The 25,168-nt window shown below is 44.4% G+C and overlaps 1 protein-coding gene across 2 annotated transcripts in view; it reads right to left on the bottom strand.

The window, feature by feature from the left end:
- Nucleotides 1-25,168, bottom strand: part of DDB1 (damage specific DNA binding protein 1) — a 682,863-nt gene that overhangs the window by 202,706 nt on the left and 454,989 nt on the right. For both annotated transcript variants that reach the window (XM_069223262.1, XM_069223263.1), the window contains exon 21: nucleotides 23,831-23,925. In XM_069223262.1, the coding sequence (XP_069079363.1) occupies nucleotides 23,831-23,925 (95 nt within the window). The remainder of the gene's footprint in view (nucleotides 1-23,830; nucleotides 23,926-25,168) is intronic.

The raw sequence follows: 25,168 nt of genomic DNA, 5'->3' as shown, positions 1-25,168 counted from the left end.
GAAATGGTCAAGTTTACTGTCGAGGTCCTCACTCACGTCTAGCCCAAAATAGGGTGATCCAAAAAAAATGTGGACCACTCACGGGCTAAAACAGGGTTGCATATTGGTGCCATTGTTATGAAATCTATACCTGGCTGATCTTAGCCCCTCCTTAGCAGGAGAATGCCTTTCCACCCAACTTTGCTAGTGTGCATCTACAATGCTTGCACTATGCTGACAATACTATCCTTTTGATCATACTGCAGTTGGCATGCAATGATTTTTAGATACTTTGTCAAGCTACTGTAATGAAAATAAGATTTATAACAACACCTCAAAGTCCAAAATTATGGTTTTCGGGAAAGAGTTAAGAAACAATTTTAGCACTGGATGGGGTTATAATCAAGCAGGTGTCCAATTTTAAATACTTAGGGCCAGATGTACCAAAGGATTTCACCCATTCTGTGTCTATGGGAAAAAGCTTTCGTCCATATGGCCCTTAGTTGCACATTTTAACCAGTGTAGCTCACACCACTCAACTAGACGCTAATAAAGGAAGGGCAGTAGCAATGACCATCAGAAACATATTTCAGGTCCATATCTAACGGCTATTTGCTGGGTAATAGATGCTAAGTTCATTCCAACCTTGACATATGGAGCGATGATTTTTCAAGGCAGCCTTGGCTCTTGGTTAGATAAGGCACAGTGTTGCTGTTAAAGAAGATTACTGCAACTTCCGGATGCATCCCAGTCCTCTAAAATCCGATTAGAGTTAAATTTTACAAAGCAAGTAATTATGGAGGAAACTAGGTTTTGTAATTATTATATAAAGCTTATAGCAGCACCCCCCACCTCGTTAAGGGGTTTGATTTGGTTAAATATGCTGAACAGCAAGCTGGAATAGAAAGAATATGCCAACAAATCTATTTTGGTTGTGCTAGTTGATGAAATCATTAGGCTAAATAGCCCACCAAGACAACGATCCAAGCTAACAAAAAATGGAAGGCTGAGATCAGCAGGGGGAAGATCGATATGAACTGGCCACTAAGGCAAACACTGATTTATGCATCTCTTTTTAGCAGTCTCTGGGGAGGGCTTCTTCTTCATCTTCCCCCAACAAGTTATGCCTGAAAAAAGATCTAATCAGCCTGAGGTGTGGAATTACACCCTTAAACGCCTATAAATATGGCAGTTTAAACAGCTTGGAGGCTCTCCATTGCAGGCTTTGCAACTACAAGTCAGAATTATTATTGCATAAAGTGTGCGTCTGTGAAGGATTATGGCGCTTTAGACGTTACTGGCTGGTCCTTGTGTTCCGCATGCTAGGGATGAGGAAATGTCAGAATGCAACTGATGCACGCTTAAGTGGGTCACATCCTCAGTTAACTGTTAGATTTTTTTTTTAATTTCTGAAGGATGCAGGCAAAGTTTTGAACAGGTCTGCTGCATCTCTTACCTACCTAAAGCTTAGCGTTCCTTAATTGTCTGGGCACCTCATTTTATTAGACACTTGCACTCCAATAATATTGCTGGGTATTGGAAGGTAGTAGGAACATCCGGAGTTAAGATCCGTTTAGCAAAAAGGGTTGTGAAGTTTTCAGATATGCACATTGCTTTTATCTACCTGAAATATAGAGTCCCTTTTTGTCTGGGCACATTGCACTTTATTAGACATTAGCACTTTAAAAATACCATTGGGTATTAGAAGGTAGCGGGGAACACTTCAGTCATACAAAGACCAACAATAAGGAATGGTAAGTTTTTAGATGTGTACATTTAATGTAATGGAGAGAACACCCATTACAATTCACCTTAATGTGGCTATTATGCAACTATGCCTTTGACATGAATGTATTTTTTGGGATAGCTGCCAAATTGATATATTTTTACACTGAGTTTCAATATGTTTTTATAAATGAAATTGATATGAAAGGGATTGGAAAAAGTGGTATGATGTTTGGGTAGCAAATATTCCGCAAGTAAGGTTCCATCATATGAATTAATTGTTTTAGGTTAGGGGCATTGAGTTTATGTTTTTATAGTGATCTCGTCAAATAAATAGTTGTGTATGTCAGAAGTTTTCTGGATGCAAATGTAATTTACAATATATTTTTTTCTTATATTGTTATGGTGTTAACTAACTGAACAATAAAGGTTTTTACCTTACTTTTTACCTTACCTTGATACTGTGCGAGAAGGTCCAGCCTGTTGGGGAGTTTCTCACTAGGAACTACTGAAAGGTTCAGCAGCGTCGTAAACCAGGGCTAAGGAGCAACAAGGATCATGGTGAGAAACATCTGCCTGAACTTCCAAACCAGAATTGGAATGAGTGGGAGAGGAGAAAACCGTAGGGCAAATATCTCTGACCAATTCATCCATAATGCATTGCCTTTGGATAGTGGATGTGGGTGTATGGATGCAAGGTTTGGACAATTTGTGTTTTCTGCTGTGGCAAACAGGTCTATTTGAGGAAAGCCCCGCATTTGGAAGTATGAGTAGAGATGGAGTCCCCACTTGTGAACTTGTTGCTGAGTCCCGTTAAGCAGGTCTGCAAAATCGTTGTACATCCCTAGGAGGTAATCCACTAGCAGGTGAATGGCCCAATTCCATATGGTTTGAGACAGATGTGAGTTGTGAGAACTATGTCCTACCCTGTTTTTTGTAAATAATAGATGGCTGTCATATTGTCGATGTGGACTAGGACAACCTTGTGAGATAGGCGAGGTAGGAAAGCTTTCAGTGCTAGGAATACCAACTGAAGTTCTAGGTAGTTGATGTTTAAGGATGAAAATAAGTTACTTACCTGTAACTGTGCTTCTCCAGTATTTGTATCTTTCATAGATTCACATGCTTGAATCATTCCATGTCGTCGAAGCGGGAGTCCCACGGTACATAGAAAGCAGTAAAAAAGAAATTGTCTTTTTTTCTCCTTTTTTCATTGTTGTCAATGGGAAAAATACATCCACTTTCCTCGCTTATTAGCTTCATTAGGAAAGGCCCAAAGTTTAGCAAATCAGGCGAGACCACCCCTTTAGAACCCTCAGCACAGAGGCTCAGTCTCTCAGATTTTCCCACACTAGTGAATTCAAGAGAGACAAAAGAGGTGAGCCTCTACGGGGAGGAGGGTGGGTCGCATGTGAATCTATGAAAGATACCAATATTGAAGAACCACAGTTACAGGTAAGTAACTTATTTTCTTCTCCAGTATTGGGATATCTTTCATAGATTCACATGCTTGAATCAGAATAGTCAGCAGTACAAGATTATGTTTAACGGCTTCTGTGATGTCAGCACACGATACGCGCGCTGACCTCACAGAGGCCCCCCATTGGAAGAGAAATGCTCAACATTTCTCTTCCGATCACGTGGAGGAGGCCTGAAAGTCTCTCTCAGCATTTTAGCAGCCAGATTGCAAAGCGATCCGGCTGCTAAAATGCCCACTAGACACCAGGGATTTATTTTTTTATAAGAAATTGTCATAAGGGGAGCGACCCCTTAGGCAAGGGTCGCTCCGCAGGGGGGCATTGTTTTTTTTTTAAGGCCTTTTCTGTCCCCCCGGGGGCAGATCGGCCTATTATTATATTTATTATTATCTGCCCCTGGGGGCAGAAACCTCTAGGCGCCAGGTATCATTGTTATTATTATTATTTTTTTTTTAAAGAGGTGGGGAGAGACCCCCTTAGGCAAGGGTCACTCCCCTGGGGGGCAAATTATATTTAGGCCATTTCCGCCCCCCCTTGGGGGCAGATTGGCCTATTTTTATGAGGCCAATCTCCCCCCAAGGGGGACAGAAACCACTAGACACCAGGGAATTATTTTTGTACGTGAATTTTACGCAAGGGTCGCAATCCCTTAGGCAAGGGTCGCTCCCTGGGGGGGGGCACATTTATTTTAGGCCATTTCTTAGGGGGCAGATCAGCCTAGGCACAGGGGATTTTTTTGTTGTTGTTTTACAGATGGGGAGCGACCCCTTAGGCAAGGGAGGGGCAAATTGTATTTAGGCCAATCAGCCGATTTTTGCTACGCCAATCTACCCCCAAGGGGGGCAGAAACCACTAGACACCAGGGATCTTTATTTTTTTGCGCCAATTTCACGCAAGGGGAGCGACCCCTTAGGCAAGGGTCGCTCCCCTGGGGAGGGGAGGGGATGGGGGGGGGGGGGATTTATTTTAGGCCATTTCTCCTCCCCTTGGGGGTAGAAACCACTTAGTCACCAGAGATTGGTGTGTGTGTGTATGTGTGTGTGTGTTTTGTTTGGTGGGGCAGCCCCTTGGGCAAGGGTCGCTCCCCATGGGGGCACATTACTGTTGGTCATATCTGTCCCCTTTGGGGGCAGATTAGCTTATTTTTGGAAGGCCCATTTTCCCCCCAAGGGGGGCAGAAAGCCCACCAGGGAAGATTTTTTTTTCAAAGTAAGAAGGTGGGTGTATGGCCATACCCCACCCCAAATAAATGGGGACAAAGTTGTTCTGCCCACCAGTGGGCAGATGGGGCAATTACCCCCGATCAACACCCTGGGGGGGGGGGGGGGGGGGGGGCCATGAGAGCTTGGCTAGCTCTCAAAATCGGCCTACTTGGAATGGTGAGTACTACACTTTATAGACTTTGGGACGCTGCCATATAGAAAAATCCACAAGACTTAGACACATCTGAAAACTAAACATCTGGGTGATTCCAGGGTGGTGTGCTTCACAGCCACCTGCACCGTTTGTTTTACCCACAATACCGTGCAAACCTCCAACTTTGCTGTCTCATCTATACTGATAAATATTCTTGTGCACTTGTAGCCTAAAAATGTTTTTTTTTTCTCTAACTGCCATTTTGGACCCACTTTGGTTCCCCCTCAATTTCGACATGTTTTTGGCTCTTCCTTGTCACAAGCACTTGGGCCCACCTACACAAGTGAGGTACCATTTTTATCGGGAGACTTGGGGGAACGCTGGATGGAAGGGAATTTGTGGCTCCTCTCAGATTCCAGAACTTTCTGTCGCCGAAATGAGGAAAAAGTGCATTTGGGGGAACGCTGGGTGGAAGGAGATTTGTGGCTCCTCTCAGATTCCAGAACTTTCTTTCACCGAAATGACAGGAAAAAGTGTTTTTTTGGCCAAATTTTGAGGTTTGCAAAGGATTCTGGGAAACAGAACCTGGTCAGAGCCCCACAAGTCACCCTATCCTGGATTCCCTGAGGTGTCTAGTTTTCACAAATGCACAGGTTTGCTAGGTTTCCCCAGGTGCCGGCTGAGATAGAGGCCAAAATCCACAGCTAGGCCCTTTGTAAAAAAAACAGCTCTGTTTTCTTTCTGAAAATGTGATGTGTCCATTTTGTGTTTCCTGTCGCGGGCGCTAGATCTACCCATGCAAGTGAGGTACCATTTTTATCGGGAGACTTGGGGGAACACAGAATAGCAAAACAAGTGTTAGTGCCCCTTGTCTTTCTCTACATTTTTTCCTTCCAAATGTAAGACAGTGTGTAAAAAAGACGTCTATTTGAGAAATGCCCTGTAATTCACATGGTAGTATGGGGACCCTAGAATTCAGAGATGTGCAAATAACCACTGCTTCTCAACATCTTATCGTGTGGCCATTTTGGAAATACAAAGGTTTTCTTGATATCTATTTTTCACTTTTTATATTTCAGCAAATGAATTGCTGTATACCAGGTATAGAATGAAAACCCATTGAAAGGTGCAGCTCATTTATTGGCTCTGGGTACCTAGGGTTCTTGATGAACCTACAGGCCCTATATATCCCCGCAACCAGAAGAGTCCCGCTGACTTAACGGTATATTGCTTTCAAAAATCTGACATTGCAGGAAAAAGTTAGAGTAAAACGTGGAGAAAAATGGCAGTTTTTTAAACCTCAATGTCAGTATTTTTTTTATTTCAGCTGTTATTTTCTGTAGGAAACCCTTGTAGGATCTACATGACTTACCCCTTGCTGAACTCAGAATTTTGTCTACTTTTCAGAAAAGTTTAGCTTTCTGGAATCCAGCATTAGTTTTACACCCATTTCGGTCACTAACTGGAAGGAGGCTGAAAGCACAAAAAATAGTAAAAAAAACTATGTCCCAGTAAAATGCTAAACTTGTGTTGAAAAATGGGGTTTTGTGATTCAAGTCTGCTTGTTCCTGAAGGCTGGGAAGATGGCGATTTTAGCACCACAAACCCTTTGTTGATGCCATCCTCAGGGAAAAAAACACAAGCCTTCTTCTGCAGCCCTTTTTCCCATTTTTTTTTATTTTAAAAACACGAAATCTTCGCTGTATTGTGGCTAATTTCTTGGTCTCCTTCAGGGAAACCCACAAAGTCTGGGTACCTCTAGAATCCCTAGTATGTTGGAAAAAAAGGACGCAAATATGGCATGGGTAGCTTATGTGGAGAACAAGTTATGAGGGCCTAAGCGTGAACTGCCCCAAACAGCCAAAAAAGGCTCTGCACAGGAGGGGGAAAGGCCTGGCAGCGAAGGGGTTAAGTTCTGCAGCTATCAGAAAACATCTTTCTTTACATATCTTTATATATTAACTTATATAGGTAGTTAGATATCCTTATCAATATCTAACAACACACACATACATCTACTATATCTATATATATAAGATAAATATCAGTGTGGAAATAACATTCGAGGATGGTGGGTAAAGAAGATTATTAGCTCACCTTATGCAAATAAATTACATAACACTGCTTGTCCTACCGTGGCATCCATCCTGTCAGCAGCATCCAGGAAATAGTGTTGAGGAAAGGTGTGGGAACGCGTCCACGTTGCCGCTCTGCAGATCTGGTTCAGAGGCACTCCTGCAAAGAGAGCAGGTGACAGACACCGCTCTAGTGGAATGTGCCTTGACATTGGATGATAGCAGTCTTCCCACTAGCTGGTGACAGAATTGTATGGCAGAAGAGATCCAGCGTGCTATGGTTTGTTTGGAAACAGCATTGCCTTTAGTGACTTGGCCATAGCTAATAAACAGCTGATCAGCTTTACGAAAGCTGATAGTCCTCTGTATGTAGAACTTCAGATATCGTTTAATGTCTAGTGAATGTAATGCTTGCTTTGCTGGAGTTCGAGGATTTGGAAAAAAACGTTCAAAACCACCGGTTCATTCAAATGAAAGTTCGAAGGAACCTTTGGAATGAATTTTGGGTTAGTTCTCAGAATTACCATATCTGATTTAAATTGCAGGAAGGGTGGTGAGACTGTGAATGCTTGAATGTCGCTAACCCTCTTCGCAGAAGTGAGGGCCTGAATGAGAGCCGTTTTCCGAGAGATGTATTTCAGGTCTGCTTTGTGAATAGGCTCAAATGGATGCTTCATCAATTGTGACAGCACAATATTCAGATGCCAGGAAGGTGGAGGACGCTGAATCGGAGGAAACATCCTGAACAAGCCTTTTAGATATTGTTTTATTATCCTGGATAACCATAAAGATGGTAATACTGCCGTCGCGCGGAAACGAGATATGGCAGCTAGGTGGACCTTGATAGACGAATGGGAGAGACCTGAGTTCGCTAAGTGTAAAAGGTATGGAAGAATCTGTTCTGGAGAAGACTTCAGAGGATGAACATTAGAAGTTTTGCACCATATGCAGAACCTTTTCCACTTGAGTTTGTACGTCTTATTTGTAGACTGAGCTCTGGCACAGGCAAGCACTTCGACAGTCTGAAGGGATATCTAAGGTGTCAAACTCAAAGAATTCAGGAGCCAAGCCGATAATTGAAGTGAAGTCGGGTTGGGATGACGACCTGCCCATGATTCATCATTATCAAGTCTAGTGTTGGTCTCAGCCACATGTGAGGCTGTTCTGAGAGCAGTAAAAGCTCTGTGAACCAAAACTGGCGCTTTTGGGAGCAATCAATAGAAGCTGGCATGATTCCCTCTTCATCTTCTGCAGAAGTCTCCGGATGAACGGGAGAAAAGCGTAGGCATAAATCCCTGACCATTTAATCAAAAACGCATTCCCCTTTGACCCTCTCTGCGGTTGCCAGCTTGAGAAGTATTGGCATTTCTTGTTCCCTCTTGTCGCAAACAGATCCAGACTGGGTTTTCCCCAACGACGAAAGAGGCAGTCGAGAATTGTCTGAGTTCCCATTTGTGACAGGTGGTTCGAATTCTGCTTAAGGCATCCGCTCAGGGATTGGAAACACCGGGAAGATGTTCCGCTCTGATTGATATCTGATGCCGAAGCACCCAATGCCATAGTTCCTGTGCCTGCAGAGACAGGGCCCGTGATCTTGTACCCCCCTGCTTGTTGAGGTAATGCATGACTGTGGTGTTGTCGGTTTTTATCAACACCGAGGAACCTTTGATTTGGTGAGGAAGGTCTTGAGCGCCAAGGAAACTGCTTTTAATTCTAATATGTTTACGTGGAGCGCTGATTCCTGTGTGGACCATCTTCCTCTCACTGATAGGTCCTGTAAATGTGCACCCCATCCCTCCAAGGACGCATCTGTTATAATTTGTACTGGTTTGTCTTTCAGGAAGGAGAGATCCTCTGAGATGAGAGGGGTGCCCTTCCACCACTTTGGGGCTTGCCTCGCTGGTGGAGTTATTTGAACTACATCGTCGAAAGATCCTTCTATTTGCTTCCATTGAATGTCCAATTGTTGCTGAAGTGTTCTCATGTGGAGGCGACAGTTTGCTATCAACGGAATACACGAAGCAAGCATCCCCACAAAAGACTTGTAAGTCCGAACAGAAGCAGACTTTCTTCTGCTGAGACGGGTCGCTAGATCTTGAAGTCTTTTCTGTCTGTCGTGGGAAGAAAAAGCTCTTGCTTGCTCCGTGTTCAAGACGGCTCCTAGAAAGGTGATGTTCTGCAAAGTGTCTAGGTGATACTTTGGGTAATTGACTGTTACGCCTCGTGTTATGAAGAGAGATAAGCATGTTCTTGTGTCCCTGGCCGCTTTTAACGCTGTTCGCGCTTTTGTTAGCCAGTCGTCTAAGTACGGGAACACCTGAATCCCTCGCTGCCTGAGGTAGGCTGCAACTGGTGCCAAGACCTTGGTGAAAACTCTTGGCTTCTTGACTCTTGGATCGGAGGCCAAAGGGTAATACTCTGAACTGATAATGGGTGCCTGCAACCTTGAACCGTAAGAATTTCCTGTGACTGGGGTGAATGGGGATGTGGAAATACACGTCCTGGAGATCCAAGGACGCCATGAAATCTCCTTGGTTGAGTAAGCGTAGGACATCTTGAAGGGGGATCATGCGAAATGATTGCTTTTTCAGGAATTTGTTCAGAGAGCGAAGGTCTAAAATAGGTCTCCAGTCTCCTGTCTTTTCCCGTATAAGGAAGAAGCAAGAGTAGAAGCCTGCTCCCCTCTGATTCCTTGGTACGATCTCTATTGCTCCCTTGTCTATCAAGATGGCAATCAGCACTAGGAGTTCCTTTAGATGGGCAGGTCGGGGTCCTTTTGGTGGTACGTGAGGGGGAGGCTGATTGAATTCTAGTGTGTGTCCCTTGCTGACAATATCGAGGACCCATTTGTCTGATGTAATCTGGGACCACTGGTGAAGGAAACTGGAAATTCTGCCCCCTATCAGAGTGTTGGGATAGGGGTTGGGTGCAGGCAACTGATGGTCAGTGTTTTCTTGCTGCTTCTTTGGCCTTGTAAACAGATTTTCCTCTTGACGTTTGGCAAAAGTGTGTAGATGGTGGTTGTCGATAAGTATGCGGCTGCTTTTGACCAACGGTGGAACGAAATTGGCCGTGGTAGGATGAATACTGACAGTACTGGTGTGAGCCGCCTCTGTAAGAACAGAGCCCTCTTCCTCCTCGAAAGGTCTGTCTTCTGAATTGTAATGTACCCAGGGATCTGGCTGTTTCGGTGTCTGTTTTAATGGACTGCAAAGCATCATCAACATGCTTACCGAATAACAGTTCACCATCATAGGGCATGTCTAAGATCTTTAACTGCACCTCTGGGCGAAACGATGTAGCCTTCAGCCACCCCTGACGTCAGAGTACAGCAGCCCCGGCTAACTGGCGGAAACCCGTAGACGAGATATCTATGTCACAATCTATAATCTCAGCCGAGATCTTCTCACCCTCCTGCAATATCTTGCGCACCTCCGCTCTACTATCCTCAGGCAGTAGGTCTATAAACTGTGATAAGTCTGACAATATTTGACGGTCGTATCTTCCCAGGATTGCCAGGGAATTCGCTGCTCTGACCGTGGTAGCCACCATAGTCGAAAATGTCTTACCAATTGAATCTAACCGCCGCCCCTCCCTATCCGCGGGCGCAGTCAAAGGTGAAGACGGATTCCTAGACCTTCGCTGAGCTGCCTGGGATATCACAGAGTCCGGCTTAGGGTGACTAACCAAGCAGGCTGGTGAGTTATCTGGTGCCTTGTACTTCTTTTCGAGTGTTGGTAGCACTGCTGGTATTGAAGACGCGGGTCTGCATGACCTGAAGCCCTTCTTCCCATATAAAGTCAACAATAGGTATTGCTCTCACTGACTTTCTAGTGTCCTCCTTGAAATCATAGAGGAAACAGTCTGACTGCTTGGATGTTGTTGACAGTTGAAATATTTTTGCTGCTCTCTCCATTACACAGTGGAAACCACCAATGTCTTGTGGTGGAGAGTCGACCAGCGGTGGTGTAGAAGGGGATGGCGTCTGAATTTGATATTCATCCCATTCCCGGATTAGCGAGTCAGAGTCTTGTATTTCACCTTCCTCTTGTTCGTCATCTGACAAAGGTGGATCAATATCCTGGCCAGATGACTGGACTGGGATGGGTCCCCTAGAATCCAATGGCTGAATGGGTGTGCTCAGAGGTGTGGGCAGAGGTTGCACCGGAGTAGTCGAGCCAGGTGGAGGAAATCTAGTATAATAATCTTGCATCATCTGCTGAAGGCTTGCAATCAAGGAGACAGGCATCTGGATAGCAACTCCTGAGGTTCTGTGTGACTCTGCGCCTGTTGTCCTAAATAGAGTTGATCACTCTCCGCTTCATCATCTTCCGCCTGACATTTAATGCGCAAGTCTGAAGGGCTATGCACCACCAGGAAAAGGCTGTCATCTGAATATATATCGTCCTCTTCCTCATCATCAGCAAACAGATGTTGTGGAGGTGCTGGCGACGCCTTACCAGGTGATGTATGAGAAGGCAAAAGGTGAGTAGATGTACTTCTTATTGGCAGAATCCTTAGAGGCAAGAAAGAAGATCCTCCATATTGTTTGGATGAAGACTCAGAAATTCGAGCAGTCGACAGGGCTGTCGTCGATGGTGTTGTCATCGACGGTGCAGGCGTTAACAGAGCTGTCGTCAACGGTGCAGGTGTCGACGGAGCTGGCGTCATCGGCGCTATCATCGACGGCAAAGTAGATCTTCGTGCCGTCGCCAATGCGGCCATCGGTGGAATCATAGACGATGAGCTTTGCAGTTTCTTTGTTGATGTCGACAGTGTGTGCGTCGACGATAGAGACCTCACCTTCTTCCCAGTTGACGGTCTCTTTGAAATTTTGATTGTCTGAGCAGGTGAGGTAGAAGCTGACAACAGTGAAGAAGACAATCATTGGCGGCGACGGAGATGTAAATGTGGCCGTCGCTGTAGTAGTCGAAGAAGCAAAGCCTGTCGTCGACTGTGCCGTTGACGGTGTGGAAATCTTGGATGTTGACTGTGGTAGAGATCTTGAAGATTTCTTGAACTTCTTTGATGTGGTAGTTGGAGTAGATGGCTCAGAACGAACCTTACCACTATGTTCCCTGGAAGTTGAGTGATGTTCCTCAGCTCTCTCCTTAAACACATGCAGCTTCTTGGCTCACTTAATGGTTTTGGGGGGGGGGGGGGGTGTGGGGGGGGAGCTCTCCACAGTCCTCTTCCTCAAGGCCACTGAAGCATCACTGTCCCCCTCCTCAGATAAAGACTCTCAGGCCTTCCGCTTTTGTAGCCAAAGCAGGAGCCTGGCTTCTCTGTCTCTGAGAGTCTTACTGGGAAATGTTCTGCAGATCTTGCAATCCTTCACTTTATGTTCAGGATGGATACAGTAGATACAGTCCTTGTGAGGGTCTTCACAATGAAGTATTAATTTCCCACAGGTACCACAAGGTCTAAATAAACCTTTTTGCTGTAGACATGATGGAGAAAGAACTACAGCCAAGCTAGGAATGAAAAAGCTGAATAATATCTCCTGAAAAGAAAGTAAACTAAGCAGAGCTCAGGGAAACTCCCTTACACACGACGTGCAGTAGAAAATCTGAGACTGAGCCTCTGTGCTGAGGGTTCTATAGGGGTGGTCTCGTCTGATTGGCTGAGCTTTGGGCCTTTCCTAATGAAGCTAATAACCTAGGAAAGTGGATGTATTTTTGCCATTGACAACAATGAAAGAAAAAGAAAAAAAAGAGAGAAAAAAGACAATTTCTTTTTTACTGCTTTCTATGTACCGTGGGACTCCCATTTCAACGACGGGGAATCTATGAAAGATACCCCAATACTGGAGAATGATGGGTTACATCCCAAAGACCTTGTACTGTTCGGTAAGCCAGATGGGTGCCTTAACCCGTCTGTGATCCATCTGTTAATGTGATATGGGAAACAGGGTCCAGAAAAGGCTGCACGTTTAAAAGGTTGTTGGTGTTCCATCATTGCACAGAACGATGAGTGTGATGGTCTATCAAAACTAGATCTTCCAGGTGACCCTGTGACTGAGACCATTGGCAAGATAGACATTGTTGAAGTGGTCGCATGTGAAATCTGACATGGGGAACTATGTCAATGCAAGAGGCCATCATCCCTAACAGACGCATAATTTTCCATACTGTGTAAGATTGGTTTACTTAGAATTGTGGCAGAAGTGTTTGGAAATTCTGAATATGGGCGGGATTGGGGTATGCTAAGCCTGACTGAGTGTTCAATATTGCTCCTAAGCAAGGTTGAACTTGTAGTGGTTGAAAATAAGATTTGGGGATGCCGAAATTGAAACCTAGTTTGTGAAGTAGATCCACTGTCATTTGTGTATGTTGTTGATACTGCTGAAGTGTGCTGGCTTTGATGAGCCAACCAACCAAATAAGGAAACACATGGACATTTTGTCTTCGCTGATGTGTTGTGATCACAGCTGAGCATTTTGTGAAAACTCGACGTGAGGTAGTCACCCCGGATGGAAGGACCTTGAATTGATAATGTTTGCCTGCTATGACGAACCTTGAGTATTTTCAATGGGCAGGATGTATTGGTATGTGAAAGTAGGAGTCCTTTAGATTTAGAGCAGTCAAAGTCACCTGCTTGTAGAAGTAGAATGACATCATGTAGAGAGACCATATGGAGTGGTTCTGATAGGATGTATTTGTTTAGAGGTCAGAGATCCAATAGTGTTCTGAGACCCCCATCCTTTTTGGGAATCAGAAAGTACAGGGAGTACACTCCGGAACCTTGATGTTTTAGAGGAACAAGTTCTCTGCCCCTTTGAGAAGAAGAGACTGAACCTCTTGCTTGAAAAGAGACAAAAGTGTTCCTCAGATAACCTGTGGGTGTGAGATGGGATGTTAGGATGTGTGGTAATGAGCTCCAGACAATAGCCATGTTGGATAATGGCTAGTACCCATTGGTCTGTAGTGATGGGTGTTCCATATGGGAAAGAAAGGCTGTAGTCTTCCCCCGACAGCAGTAGAGTTGGTAGGGGTAGGTTTAAGTAGCCACTGTTTTGCAGTGGAAGTGGATCCACATGTTGTGGCACTCTTCCCTCTACCTTTATGATTTGTCTCTGTAAATGATCCTCAGACATAGCCTGTGGGGTAAGAGGATTGATGATGCTTGTGCTGGAATGTAGAGGCATCTGTGATGGAGGATTTGTATGCTCCTCTATTGCCTGGACGAGAAAAGGAGCCCCGTGTGTGGGAGTCATTAAAAGGGGACAGCCAGGAGGGAGTTGTAAGTAGTCACTGTTTTGCAGTGGAAGTGGATTCATGTGTTGTGGCACTCTTCCCTCCTTATTTGTCCCTCTAAATGAGCCTCGGACATGGCCTCTGGTCTAAGACAATTGATGATGCATGTGCCGGCTATAGATGCATCTGTGGAAGGGTATTTGTATGCTCCTCTATAGCCTGGATGATGAAAGGAATCCCTGTGTGAGGGAGTCTGTAACACACACATCTCCTTGGCAGCATCAGTGTCTTTTATTTTTAGTTTTTGGAGGGCAGGATACACTTGTGGTCTAAACAGATGTTACTTATTAAAGGGCATGTTTAAGACTGCCTGTTGGACCTCTGCTTTCAAACCAGAAGAGCAAAGCCATGTGTGCCTTCTTAAGGGGATGCTGAGGATGATACCCCTGGCTGCTGTGTCTGCTGCATCAAGGACGCACTGTAAAAAATTATGAATGGCAATCTGTCCCTGAAGGACAATTTGCTGTCCCCTTTTAAGGTATTCCTCAAGGAGGTACTGCCTGATCATAACGAGCTAACAGGGCTTGGGAGTTAGCAACCCTCTAATGGCTTGCGGCCTGTGCGGACACTCTTCCCGGCTTCATCTATCCATTTACTATCCTTTTCTGGCAGAGGAGAGTCCCCAGTGGCTTGACTGTTCGCCGCTTATGGGCAGTGGTGGCAACAATAGTCAAGCAGGACTTGAAGTCTTCTTTAAAGAGGAAGCTGCTTTGTATTTTTTCATTCACCCGGGGGGTGATCACTCTAGAGAAGACTGGCTCCTTTAATATATCTTCTGCATATCCCATCATGCCAAGGAGCATGTGGAGGTATTGAGTGTCCCTGTGTGTTGAAGAGAGGGTGTCCATTAAAAAGCCCTGCTTTATGGGTTCCCTATGTAACTGCACATTATGGAATACCGCCACCCTGAATGTGACCTGTTGGTATGAGGTGGTATCCTCTGGAGAAGAGGGGCGAGCAGGATAAAGGTCCGGAACATTGGAAGTGATGGGACCTGGATCACAAGTATCTATGGGTCAGTATCATCCACCGGCCAACTAACCCCCAACATAAGAGTGTAGCGACCCTGGGGAGTGTCATGAAGTGTATCCTGTTAAGGGGACTGTGGTGGAGAGCTAGGCGTAGAAGGCTGTGGTGAAGGAGGAGGAGATGGAGAAGGATGATGGGCTATTGGCTTTGTCCCTTATCTTCCTTGGAGGGACAGCTATGTTCAAGGCCTCCTCTATTTTTAACTTCTTTGGAGGTGTAGGAGAGGAAGAAGTCACAATAATTCAAACAGTTCCTTTTTGAATGTGAAGTTTTCGCTCTCCAGGGTCCATTTTCTCGAGGATCGGCTCCACAGGTGAAGGAGTAGTGGAAGACTGGCTGAAGTCTTTGAGTCTTTCAGTTCCAAGGGTCTCAGCACTGAGGGCTTGTGGATCTTCTTCAGCACTGAGGTCGAAGGAGGCGGCTGCTGGGTCCGTCCTGAGGTTTGGCTCAACTCTGAAGCGATTTCTTGGTCCGAAGAGTCTGAGGTCGAGGTTTTAGGTTTTTCAGCAATTTTAAGCGCCATGCCCTAAGGCGGGGAGAGTGAAATAGCCTTTCTATAACGACCAAGACCATGAGGCAGTGGTGGACCCGCAACCTCTAAAATAGGCAGTGGTGACTTTTTTGGAGGATTTCGATGGGAGAGCAGGGTCCACAGTACTCTCACACTGGGCAGAAAGTATGTCTTGGCTCTTGATTTCAGGCTACACATCTGAGTCAAAGCTGTCCTCAATGGAGAAGGTCGCTTCCTCCTGGGCAGTTGGCTCCTCCTGAGCATGCTCTTCCCCGAAGAGATCCAGGGTGTTGTCTGTCGCTTTCTATGCCATTTCTATGCCCAACGGTTTCCAAGAGTCTTTTGAACCTCCATGACTTACAGGCACTGCAGTTGGCCTGGCGATGATCTGGAGCGAGGCAAAGGATGCACATGAGGTGTTGTTCGGAGTGCAGGCATTTAGCGTGGCATTGGGGACAAAATTGAAATGGTATACGTTCCACCAGGGGAACATTCTCATTGATGCTGGAGCCCCATGGGAGGTATAACAATGTGCGATCGAGAACAATACAGTCAGAGCAGTAAAAGACAGAAAAAAACCAAACCGTACATGGAAGATGACAGAACGGAGGCACTCACGTCTGAACCAGACGGCTGAGAGAAAACACTAACAAAGGATTTGATGCCTATGCACAATATCACTAAGAGCAGGAGTCACTCGATCTCATGACTCAAAACTCTTCTTCAAAGAAAAACAACTTGCACCACTCCAGGCCTAACACTAGATGGCAGGAGTATGAAGAGCATGTGTATCTACACCCACAATGACGCACATGCCACCTGGGGAAATATCGTTATGGTAGGGAATCTGATCCATCAGAATCCATCTGCCTTGTACACAATAGGAATAACAAGCATTTTCAATGCAACGGGTCTCGCATTTGTTCGAGTTAGAGCTATCAGCGTTGTAAAGCAACAAAAAAAAACAGCGCTATGTGAAATGTAGCGCAATCGCGCTGCGTTGAAAATAAACAGATAAAGTAGTCCGGACTCAAGGCTGAAAACATCGAACCTCGTATGTTTTTGGTACTTTACTGGTGCTGTGTTGGTGAGCTTAACACCGGAAAAGGCATGACGTATGCATGCCTTTCACAAATGAAAGCAAGCAGGTTTTAAAAGGCAAGCCCATGAACCAATGTAAGTAACTGGCGTGGCATGGGAGGGGTTTCAAGCCCAAAGAGAGATTGCTGAATGGACGGAGTACTTCGTGCTCGCCCATAAAAATGGTTCAACATACAAATTTGCTTTGGGATTTCATTTCTTAGAAACAACACTAACAGCTTTTCCCAACTATACTGACATAACTGGCTAGGAAGGTCATTTCGAGTAGGTCATTGTAGGAAAAAGACTCCCTGTTGCAGTTACAACCCCCCACCCCCACTTTTTGCCTGATATTGATGCTGACTCGACTAAGAAGTGTGCTGGGACCCTGCTAACCAGGCCCCAGCACCAGTGTTCTTTCACTAAAAATGTACCATTGTTTCCACAATTGGCACACCCCTCGTCCCTTGTAAAAGGTAACAGTGGTACCAAGGGCCCTGTTACCAGGGAAGGCCCCTAAGGGCTGCAGCATGTGTTGTGCTACCCTAAGGGACTCCTCACCTAACACATGCCCACTGCCACTGCAGATTGTGTGTGTCGGTGGGGAGAAAAAGGCAAAGTCGACATGGCATCCCCCTCAGGATGCCGAGGACATAAAATACTGCCTGTGGCACAGGTAAGTAACCCCTCTAGCAGGCCTTAAAGCCCTAAGGCAGGGTGCACTATATCACAGGTGAGGGCATAGCTGCATGAACAATATGCCCCTACAGTGTCTAAGTCTATTCTTAGACATTGTAAGTACAGTGTGGCCATATTAAGTATATGGTCTTGGAGTTCGTCAAAACGAACTCCACAGTTCCATAATGCCTACAGTGAACACTGGGAAGTTTGATATAAAACTTCTCAGAATAATAAACCCACACTGATGCCAAAGCTGTATTTATTAAAAAATGCACACAGAGGACATCTTAGAGATGCCTCCTGTTTTTTTACCCAATCCTTCAGAGCAGGACTGACTGGTCTGTGCCAGCCTGCCACTGAGATGAGTTTCTGACCCCATGGGGTGAGAGCCTCTGTGCTCTTTGAGGCCAGAAACAAAGCCTGCACTGGGTGGAGGTGATTCACACCTCCCCCCGCAGGAACTGTAACACCTAGCAGTGAGCCTCAAAGGCTCAGGCTTCGTGTTACAATGCCCAAGGGGCACTCCACCTAGTGGAGATGCCGGCACCCCCAACACAGCCCCCACTTTTGGCAGCAAGTCCGGAGGAGATAATGAGAAAAACAAGGAGTCACCCTCCAGCCAGGACAGCTCCTAAGGTGTCCTGAGCAGAGGGGACCCCCCTACCTTAGGAAATCCTCCAACTTGTTTTGAAGGATTCCCCCAATAGGGATGTGCCCTCCTCCCCTCAGGGAGGAGGCACAAATAGGGGGTTAGTCACCCTCCAGGACAGTAGCCATTGGCTACTGCCCCCAGACCTAAACACAATTCAGTATTTAAGGGCAACTCTGAACCCAGGAAATCAGATTCCTGCAACCTGAAGAAAGAAAGACTGCTGACCTGAAAGCCTTGCAGAGACGACAGAGACAACAACTGATTTGGCCCCAGCCCTACCGGCCTGTCTCCAGACTCAAAGAACCTGCACAGCGACACATCCAGCGGGACCAGCGACCTCTGAGGACTCAGATGACTGACCTGCACCTAAAGGACCAAGAACTTCCAGAGGACAGCGGCTCTGTCCAGAAACAACTACAAAACAGCAACAAGAAACCAACTTTAAAGAGACTCCAACTTCCTGCCAGAAGCCTGAGTCTTCACACACTGCACCCGACGCCCCCGGCTCGAGTTTGGAGAAACCAACACTGCAGAGAGGACTCCCAGGCGACTTCAACGACGTGGACACCCTGAGTCGACCTCCCTGCACCCCAAGAGCAACGCCTGCGGAGAGGATCCAGAGGCTCCCCCTGACCGCATCTGCCTGGTAACAAGGGAACCCGAAGCCTGGACCAAGCACTGCACCCGCAGCCCACAGGACCGAGAGGAACCACCTACCAGTGCAGGAATGACCAGCAGGCAGCCCTCATCCCAGCCCAGTCGGTGGCTGCCAGAGAAGCCCCCATGTGCCCTGCCTGCACCACCAGAGTGACCCCCGGGTCCCTCCATTGCTTTCAACGCAAAACCAGACACCTACTTTGCACACTGCACCCGGCAGCCCCTGTGCCGCTGAGAGTTTGTGTGCTTGTGTGTCTCTCCCTCCAGTCCCAGTGCTCTGCAAAACCCCCCTGCTCAGCTCCCTGAGGATGCAGGTACTTACCTGCTAGCAGACGAACTGGAGCACCCCTGTTCTCCATAGGCACCTATGTGTTTTGGGCTCTCCATTGATCTTTGCACCTGACCAGCCCTGTGTTGCTGGTGCTGTGGCTTTGGGGTTGCCTTGAACCCCCAACGGTGGGCTGCCTATGCCCTGGAGACTGACTGTGTAAGTGCTTTACTTACCTGAAAAACTAACGATTACTTACCTCCCCCAGGAACTGTTGATTTTTGACCTGTCCACTTTCAAAATAGCTTTTTGCCATTTTAACCAAAACTGTGTGTACTACTGTTTTAAATCAAAGTTCTATACTTACCTGCGTAAAGTACCTTGCAATTTGTGTACTTACCTACATTTTTAATCCTGTGGTTCTAAAAAACGAAGAAAATATATTTTTCTATATAAAAACCTATTGCCCACGAGTTAAGTCTTTGAGTGTATGTTCCTCATTTATTGCCTGTGTGTACAACAAATGCTTAACACTACCCTCTGATAAGCCTACTGTTCAACCACCCTTCCACAAAATAGAGCATTAGTATTATCTAATTTTGCCACTATTAACATCTAAGGGGAACCCTTGGACTGTGCACACTATCTCTCACTTTGAGATAGTATATGCAGAGCCAACTTTCTACAGGCATCATTTAACAAAAGCCAAAGTTTCAACTGCTTACCCTCGCTTCAGTTCATTATGTGGAACAGCTCCACGTTCAGCAACAAGTGTTTTACGAACAGCTTGTGAAGCCTTTTCTGAGTCTTGTATGACTGACAAACAAAAACCTTAGCACGTAAACTACGTGTCAACAGTGGAGGTAGAATTTGGAGGTCAAGGACACTTACTAAGAACATGATGAAAACTATCAAATAACAGAATATGCAGTAGTTGTAAATGAGAGCCACTGGTCTATGATGCAACTTCTCCAGCTGGCAGCAGCACAGGGACTCTGCTCCAGTGAAAGGAGTCTGCAGTGTGATATTTATCTAGATCAGGTATGATATTGTTCTTCTGCAGCTTCTTTGCACCAGTACTACTGCTACTTCCCTGCTACTTCCCTGCACAAACCAGCTGAACATCTTCCCTGCACTTTATCCTAACATAGGTGTTACTCTTGTAACTGAACTCAAATGAAGCACCAGAATCAGCACAAAAAGCTACAAATGCACTTGCATTCTGCATAATTCACCATTTTGTGCACTGGTACGGTTCTTGTTTCAAATAAAATACAGAGGCACAATCAGGTGCAGACTGGCAGCTTGTCCCCTTGCTATGTAATAATAGTAGAGCTAGGTGGAGGTGGAGCAAGAAATCAACAAAAAAGTAGTTCTATCCTATTCCTATGACTTGGTCTCTCTCATACTTAGAATGGAGGTAGATTCCACAGCAAAGAAACAACTAAACCAAGGAGGAATATTACACTTAAGCAGTCATGAAAATTAATGAAAAGGAAATAAGCCAGTACAATGCCATGGATGCCACTGTAGCACAGACATATGACGGAAAATATCTATCCTACAAAATATTATAACAGATATATGAGAGGATACTCTACCACTCGTGGGTTTGGACAAGGGCTTGTCTACCTCAGTATCATAATAGGTGACCAAAGATTAGTCCCCAGAGTGCAAAATCTGAGCATGCTGTACATCAATACTGTGCAACTGTTCTTCGGCCAAGGAATAAGGAAGCAGTCACAAAACTCAGGAAAAATGGCATTTACGGGAGATTCAATCAGTGCTACTCCAATGAGGGTGACAATAGCCCAACCTCCATCTTTCCCTAGCAGAGGATAGTTTCCAGTTATAAAATGCAGTAGATAAGGACTCATGCAGCCTATTTATTTTTTTAGACACCCCTATGACCAGCATATAGACCTTGAAGGCATCCATGTGAAGTTCTGATTGAGTGGAGTGTTTGGCAAAGGACCTAACATTATTGAAAGAGTAGAGACTGCTGGACCTTAGCCAACAACCAGTAGAAAAAAACTAAAACAACCGCTGTTGTACAGAGACTGGTGTAAGGTTTTATGTCCACAGGCAGAACATCTAAATAGGCATAGGAGAGACCTAGAAGTGCGAAGGCTCTATACTGAAGAACCAAGCACTCAATCAGAACCTCAGTGAAAAGATGGAATGCCTATGGCATGGTAATACGGGTCACTGCCATAACTCCAAAGGCTGTCTTTTTTTCGCAAAGTTTCAGAGCCACAAGAAAGACTGAAGGAACGCACAGAGAAATGTCTCTGATCAGTCTACCAACCTACCAAAAGCACTCCCTTTTAGAGTCTACAGGTACTTGCAGCAAAAACAGCAAAGTTGTTGCTTTTTTCGTTCAAATGAGCTACACAATTTTAAGAAAGTCTCAGAAATTAAGGACATTTTGGGGGAATGTGTTTTTGAGCTCTTCTTTTTGGAGTGAGTTGAGACTCATGCGTACCTTCTTTACTATGAAATTCTGAAACCCTGTAACATAACTTGCTATATGAATGGCTCTTTCCCACACAGCGACCTGCAGTGTCCAGATATGGATAACAGAATCCTCTGAAGTTTAAGCAATGTGGTGCTGTTAGTGCTTACCATCAGAGCCTTGGAATTGTGCTTCAAAACAGATCTACTGTTTTCTCGAAGGAAGACACTATCTGAGGCTTATGGAATTCTCTTGCGGTTACTCTGTGCAGAATGGCCCAATTTAATTCAGTTATTTGCAATGATGTCAGAGGATTTGGGAACCTACTGGCTGTTTTACTCAAATCGGAAATTCACTTCCTCCATTTCTATTTGCTACTATGTACTATCTAGTTTTCAAGAAAGATATCAATCTGTCCCAGTAGACTACCATCACATCCTTTTGAATTTCCCTCCTTTCATTACAACTTCTCCTCCTTACTTCTATTCCTCCCTCTTCGCTTCCTCTTTTCACATTTAATCCTCATGTTGGCTCTACACATTATATACACATCCATCTCTGCTTTGGTACTCCTTAATTCAAATACAGGGATTTGATATTAGGATGTTTGCCATTAATTGCATACAGCTTTGCCTAAACAGCCAGTAAATATCTTGGACAAATCTGTGTCTCTTTTTTACCTAAATATTTCTATACTTACATATGAGGTTGAAAACTATTTATTTTTACTGTTCAAGTAATTTATACCCATTTCCTTTATCATGTGATCAAGTACTTTGGAGTACTTGATAAATACATGTTAATTACTTATGACTGATTTACATTTTTATGGCACCTAATGATCTTTGCTATGTCTGTTCAATATAAATCCAGAGAATAAATAAATAAGTATATCGAAGACTATAAAAACTCATGAGTATAACTATCAAGTCGTTTGCAGTCAGGTCTTGGAAGATCCCCTTACTATGCAGTCATAAGGATGATGGTAGTAGTCGGCCTTCTTCCTCAAGCATTACTAAGGCAGTGGGAAGCACTCTGTACTGGTAAATTAACCCTGAGGAACTGTAGGAAATTAAATCAAAGTACACAGTGCAAGTCCACAGATCACAATCAGTTGGTTTTAACTGATGCTCACAAATGGGCCAGTGAGCATCTGTACACTCCATTAGGAAAATAAGTTGACGTGCATCTTTATTTTTCTGCATTAAGGCTGCAGTGGTAGTTTTTGGAGGCTGAAGTTGGCTTTATGGTTCCAGAGAGGATGTTGCCATTCTCTACAGAGACTAGCAACTAATAGAAACTCTCTTCTTTAAGCTCTGATTGCCAGTAATAAAATTGTTGCTGCACCTCATCGTTCAATGAACTGAACACATTTCTTTTATAAAAGGTAAGACAGAAGGCAAAACCACTATGAAGCTCTACATGTTTATATTAACCAAGCACTAATCACATGAATTAACTTTTCGTGAGAGGGGAATAACTGAGGTGGTTTTCTGTACTGATGCAATTCAGTGGTAGAGAACACCGGTGCTTAGTTTGTAAAACAAGTGCTGGGCCAAAGTTTTGCTCAGAAGCCCATAATCGGTGCTCTTGAAGATCGGGGTGCCGAACACCCAGGTTGCATAGTTTTGGTTTCTCCTTATGCCCATTTAATCCACCACCAGATACTCAGTCTTTTTCATCCCTGCTTTCTCCCTTTCTGCTTTCTCTTCTTCTCTTTCTCCCTTTTGAGTTTTTCGCTTTTACAGAAAATTGAGTGCTGGGCCCCAGAAATGAGCGCCAGTGGGCCCACCTACAACCAACCAATGGCTCAAATGACTCATTGCATTCGGTGCTAAAGAGTTCCTGCTAAAAAGGTGTAGGTTTGTGAAAGGATGGGTGAAATAGGAAGGCACCAGTGCAGCCCTTCTTTTAAACCTGTTATGCACCTGAGAATTGTTGGATGGTTCTAAGAACACTACCTTTGGGACTTGGAAGGGGCATGTGGTGGTGGTGGTGCAAAAGTGCATTAGATGGTTGTTTTTCACAGAAGATACTCAAGTAAGAAGGAGGGCCAGCTGTTACAACCTGCTTGTGATACACTGCAGTCTTCTGAAGCTTTTTACAAACACCATCCGTGTTGGCTTTATTAATAAAACATTTATAATGCTATAGCAAAGAATCCTGCATGTACTCTCTTGAACAGCACAGACAACAGTAAGGCAATCCATTAATCGAGTTGAGGAAGTGATAGTTAAAGTAGTTAACCCTTCTTCCTGTAACCCAACGCCACCATCATTCCAAAAGTTTTGATTTCTATGCAATGCTCCTCATGTTCAGGATACATTAATCATCAGATTCCATTAGGTTAAAGATATTTTGGCCAATTATTTGGAGGACCCCCCACATCCCCATACTACAATAAATGCTATACAAAGCATTCTAGTCTAACAAAGTTCATTTTTTCTACCAATCTCAGCCTCTAAGAAGTAATGAGATGACGCAGAAATTAAGCTTGATCAAAAAAGGTTACTAGTAAATACAAAGTCAATTCCCCAGTACCCAAGATGCAGTCCAAATATTCATATTAGTGCTCAAAGCCTTTTCAACATGCCTTGCTCAATATATATTATCAAAGCAATTCCTTACAGTGCTGTTGATGCTGGCCAAGAGTTTCCCGTTGAATTCAACCATAGAATAGACTGCTCCTTTAACTTCTTTTTCAGCAACTGTCTGCAATTTTCCTGTGTATAAAGAAGAATTGTCATCATTAAAGACTGCTACCTTTTAACTGAAACTCAAATTGAACAAGACTAAATAAATGTATCCAACAAGCAAAACCTGTCCAACGAATCAAAGAGCTCCACATCAACAGAACAAAAAAGGAAGTAACTTAATAGTAATCCTAGTTTTCTTCCAGGGGAGTCCCTTAAGTCTGAAAAACTGAATGTAAGGACTTTCAATATATATCCAAATACGTAAAAAAAATTGTTTTTAGAAAAGAAAAAGACTACTTTTGAAAACCTATGTAAAGGCTCTATTGGCCACATTGTTAGCTTTTATTAAACAGTTGAAAGTTAATGAAAAGGGTCACAACTAATTAAGTAGTATCCTGAAACAACGTTATCAATAATCCTTTTTAAATAACGAACAAAACAAAAGCACACATTACACAAGCTAACAGGCCACAGCTTGAAAGGCTGGGAATGGACACTGCTCCCCTTAAGGAATCACATCCAGAAGTACCCAATCATCCTCTAACTGTGGAAGTTAGAACAATTCAAATTCTGACTGACCCATAGAGTCATGTGCAGAAGCTTCTATTTTCACACTATTTTCTCTGTGGGGGGAGGGCAGATTGCTTAATACATTAATGAAGATTTCCTGGTATAAATAGCATTACAACTAACATTCTTCTCCTCCAGAAGACTTTCATTAATAGCCACAAGCAATAAGTAGAAGACTAATGAGTTACTCACCTGTAACTACAGTTCTCCAGTATTGGTAACTTTCATGGATTAACATGCAAAACACCCTCCTCCCTATAGAGGGTCCCCTTATGCCTTCGTTACTTATCTCACTTGTACTGGAAAAACAGAGACTGCACCTTTTGTGGTGAGGGTTCTAAAGGGTGCTGTCGTCTGATTGTCTTTTCTAATGATGGAAATAAGCTGTGAATGCATGTTAGCATTGTTTTCTATGTAAAGTTTCTCTATACTGCTAGTTGATGATACCATGGTACTCCCACTACCACGACAGGGAATGATTTAAGTATGTGAATCTATGAAATATCCAATACTGGAGAAAAGTGCTATATCCCTATTAGGTTTCTCAAGGAAGACTGTCTTACCTGCACACCAACCCTGGAATCTAGATCAAGACAGCAGTGTCTCATGAAAGTTTGGACAATAAGGTGATGTGTGTTTCTCCATAATGGGAATGTACCGTAGCAAAGCAGTCCTCACAGTTTTATCTCTTACGGATAGA

The sequence above is a fragment of the Pleurodeles waltl genome, chromosome 3_1 (assembly GCF_031143425.1).
Source record: "Pleurodeles waltl isolate 20211129_DDA chromosome 3_1, aPleWal1.hap1.20221129, whole genome shotgun sequence".
In the NCBI taxonomy this organism is placed as follows: Eukaryota; Metazoa; Chordata; class Amphibia; order Caudata; family Salamandridae; genus Pleurodeles; species Pleurodeles waltl.
The sequence above is the reverse complement of the archived record's forward strand: the minus strand, read 5'-3'. Positions and strand labels throughout refer to the sequence as shown.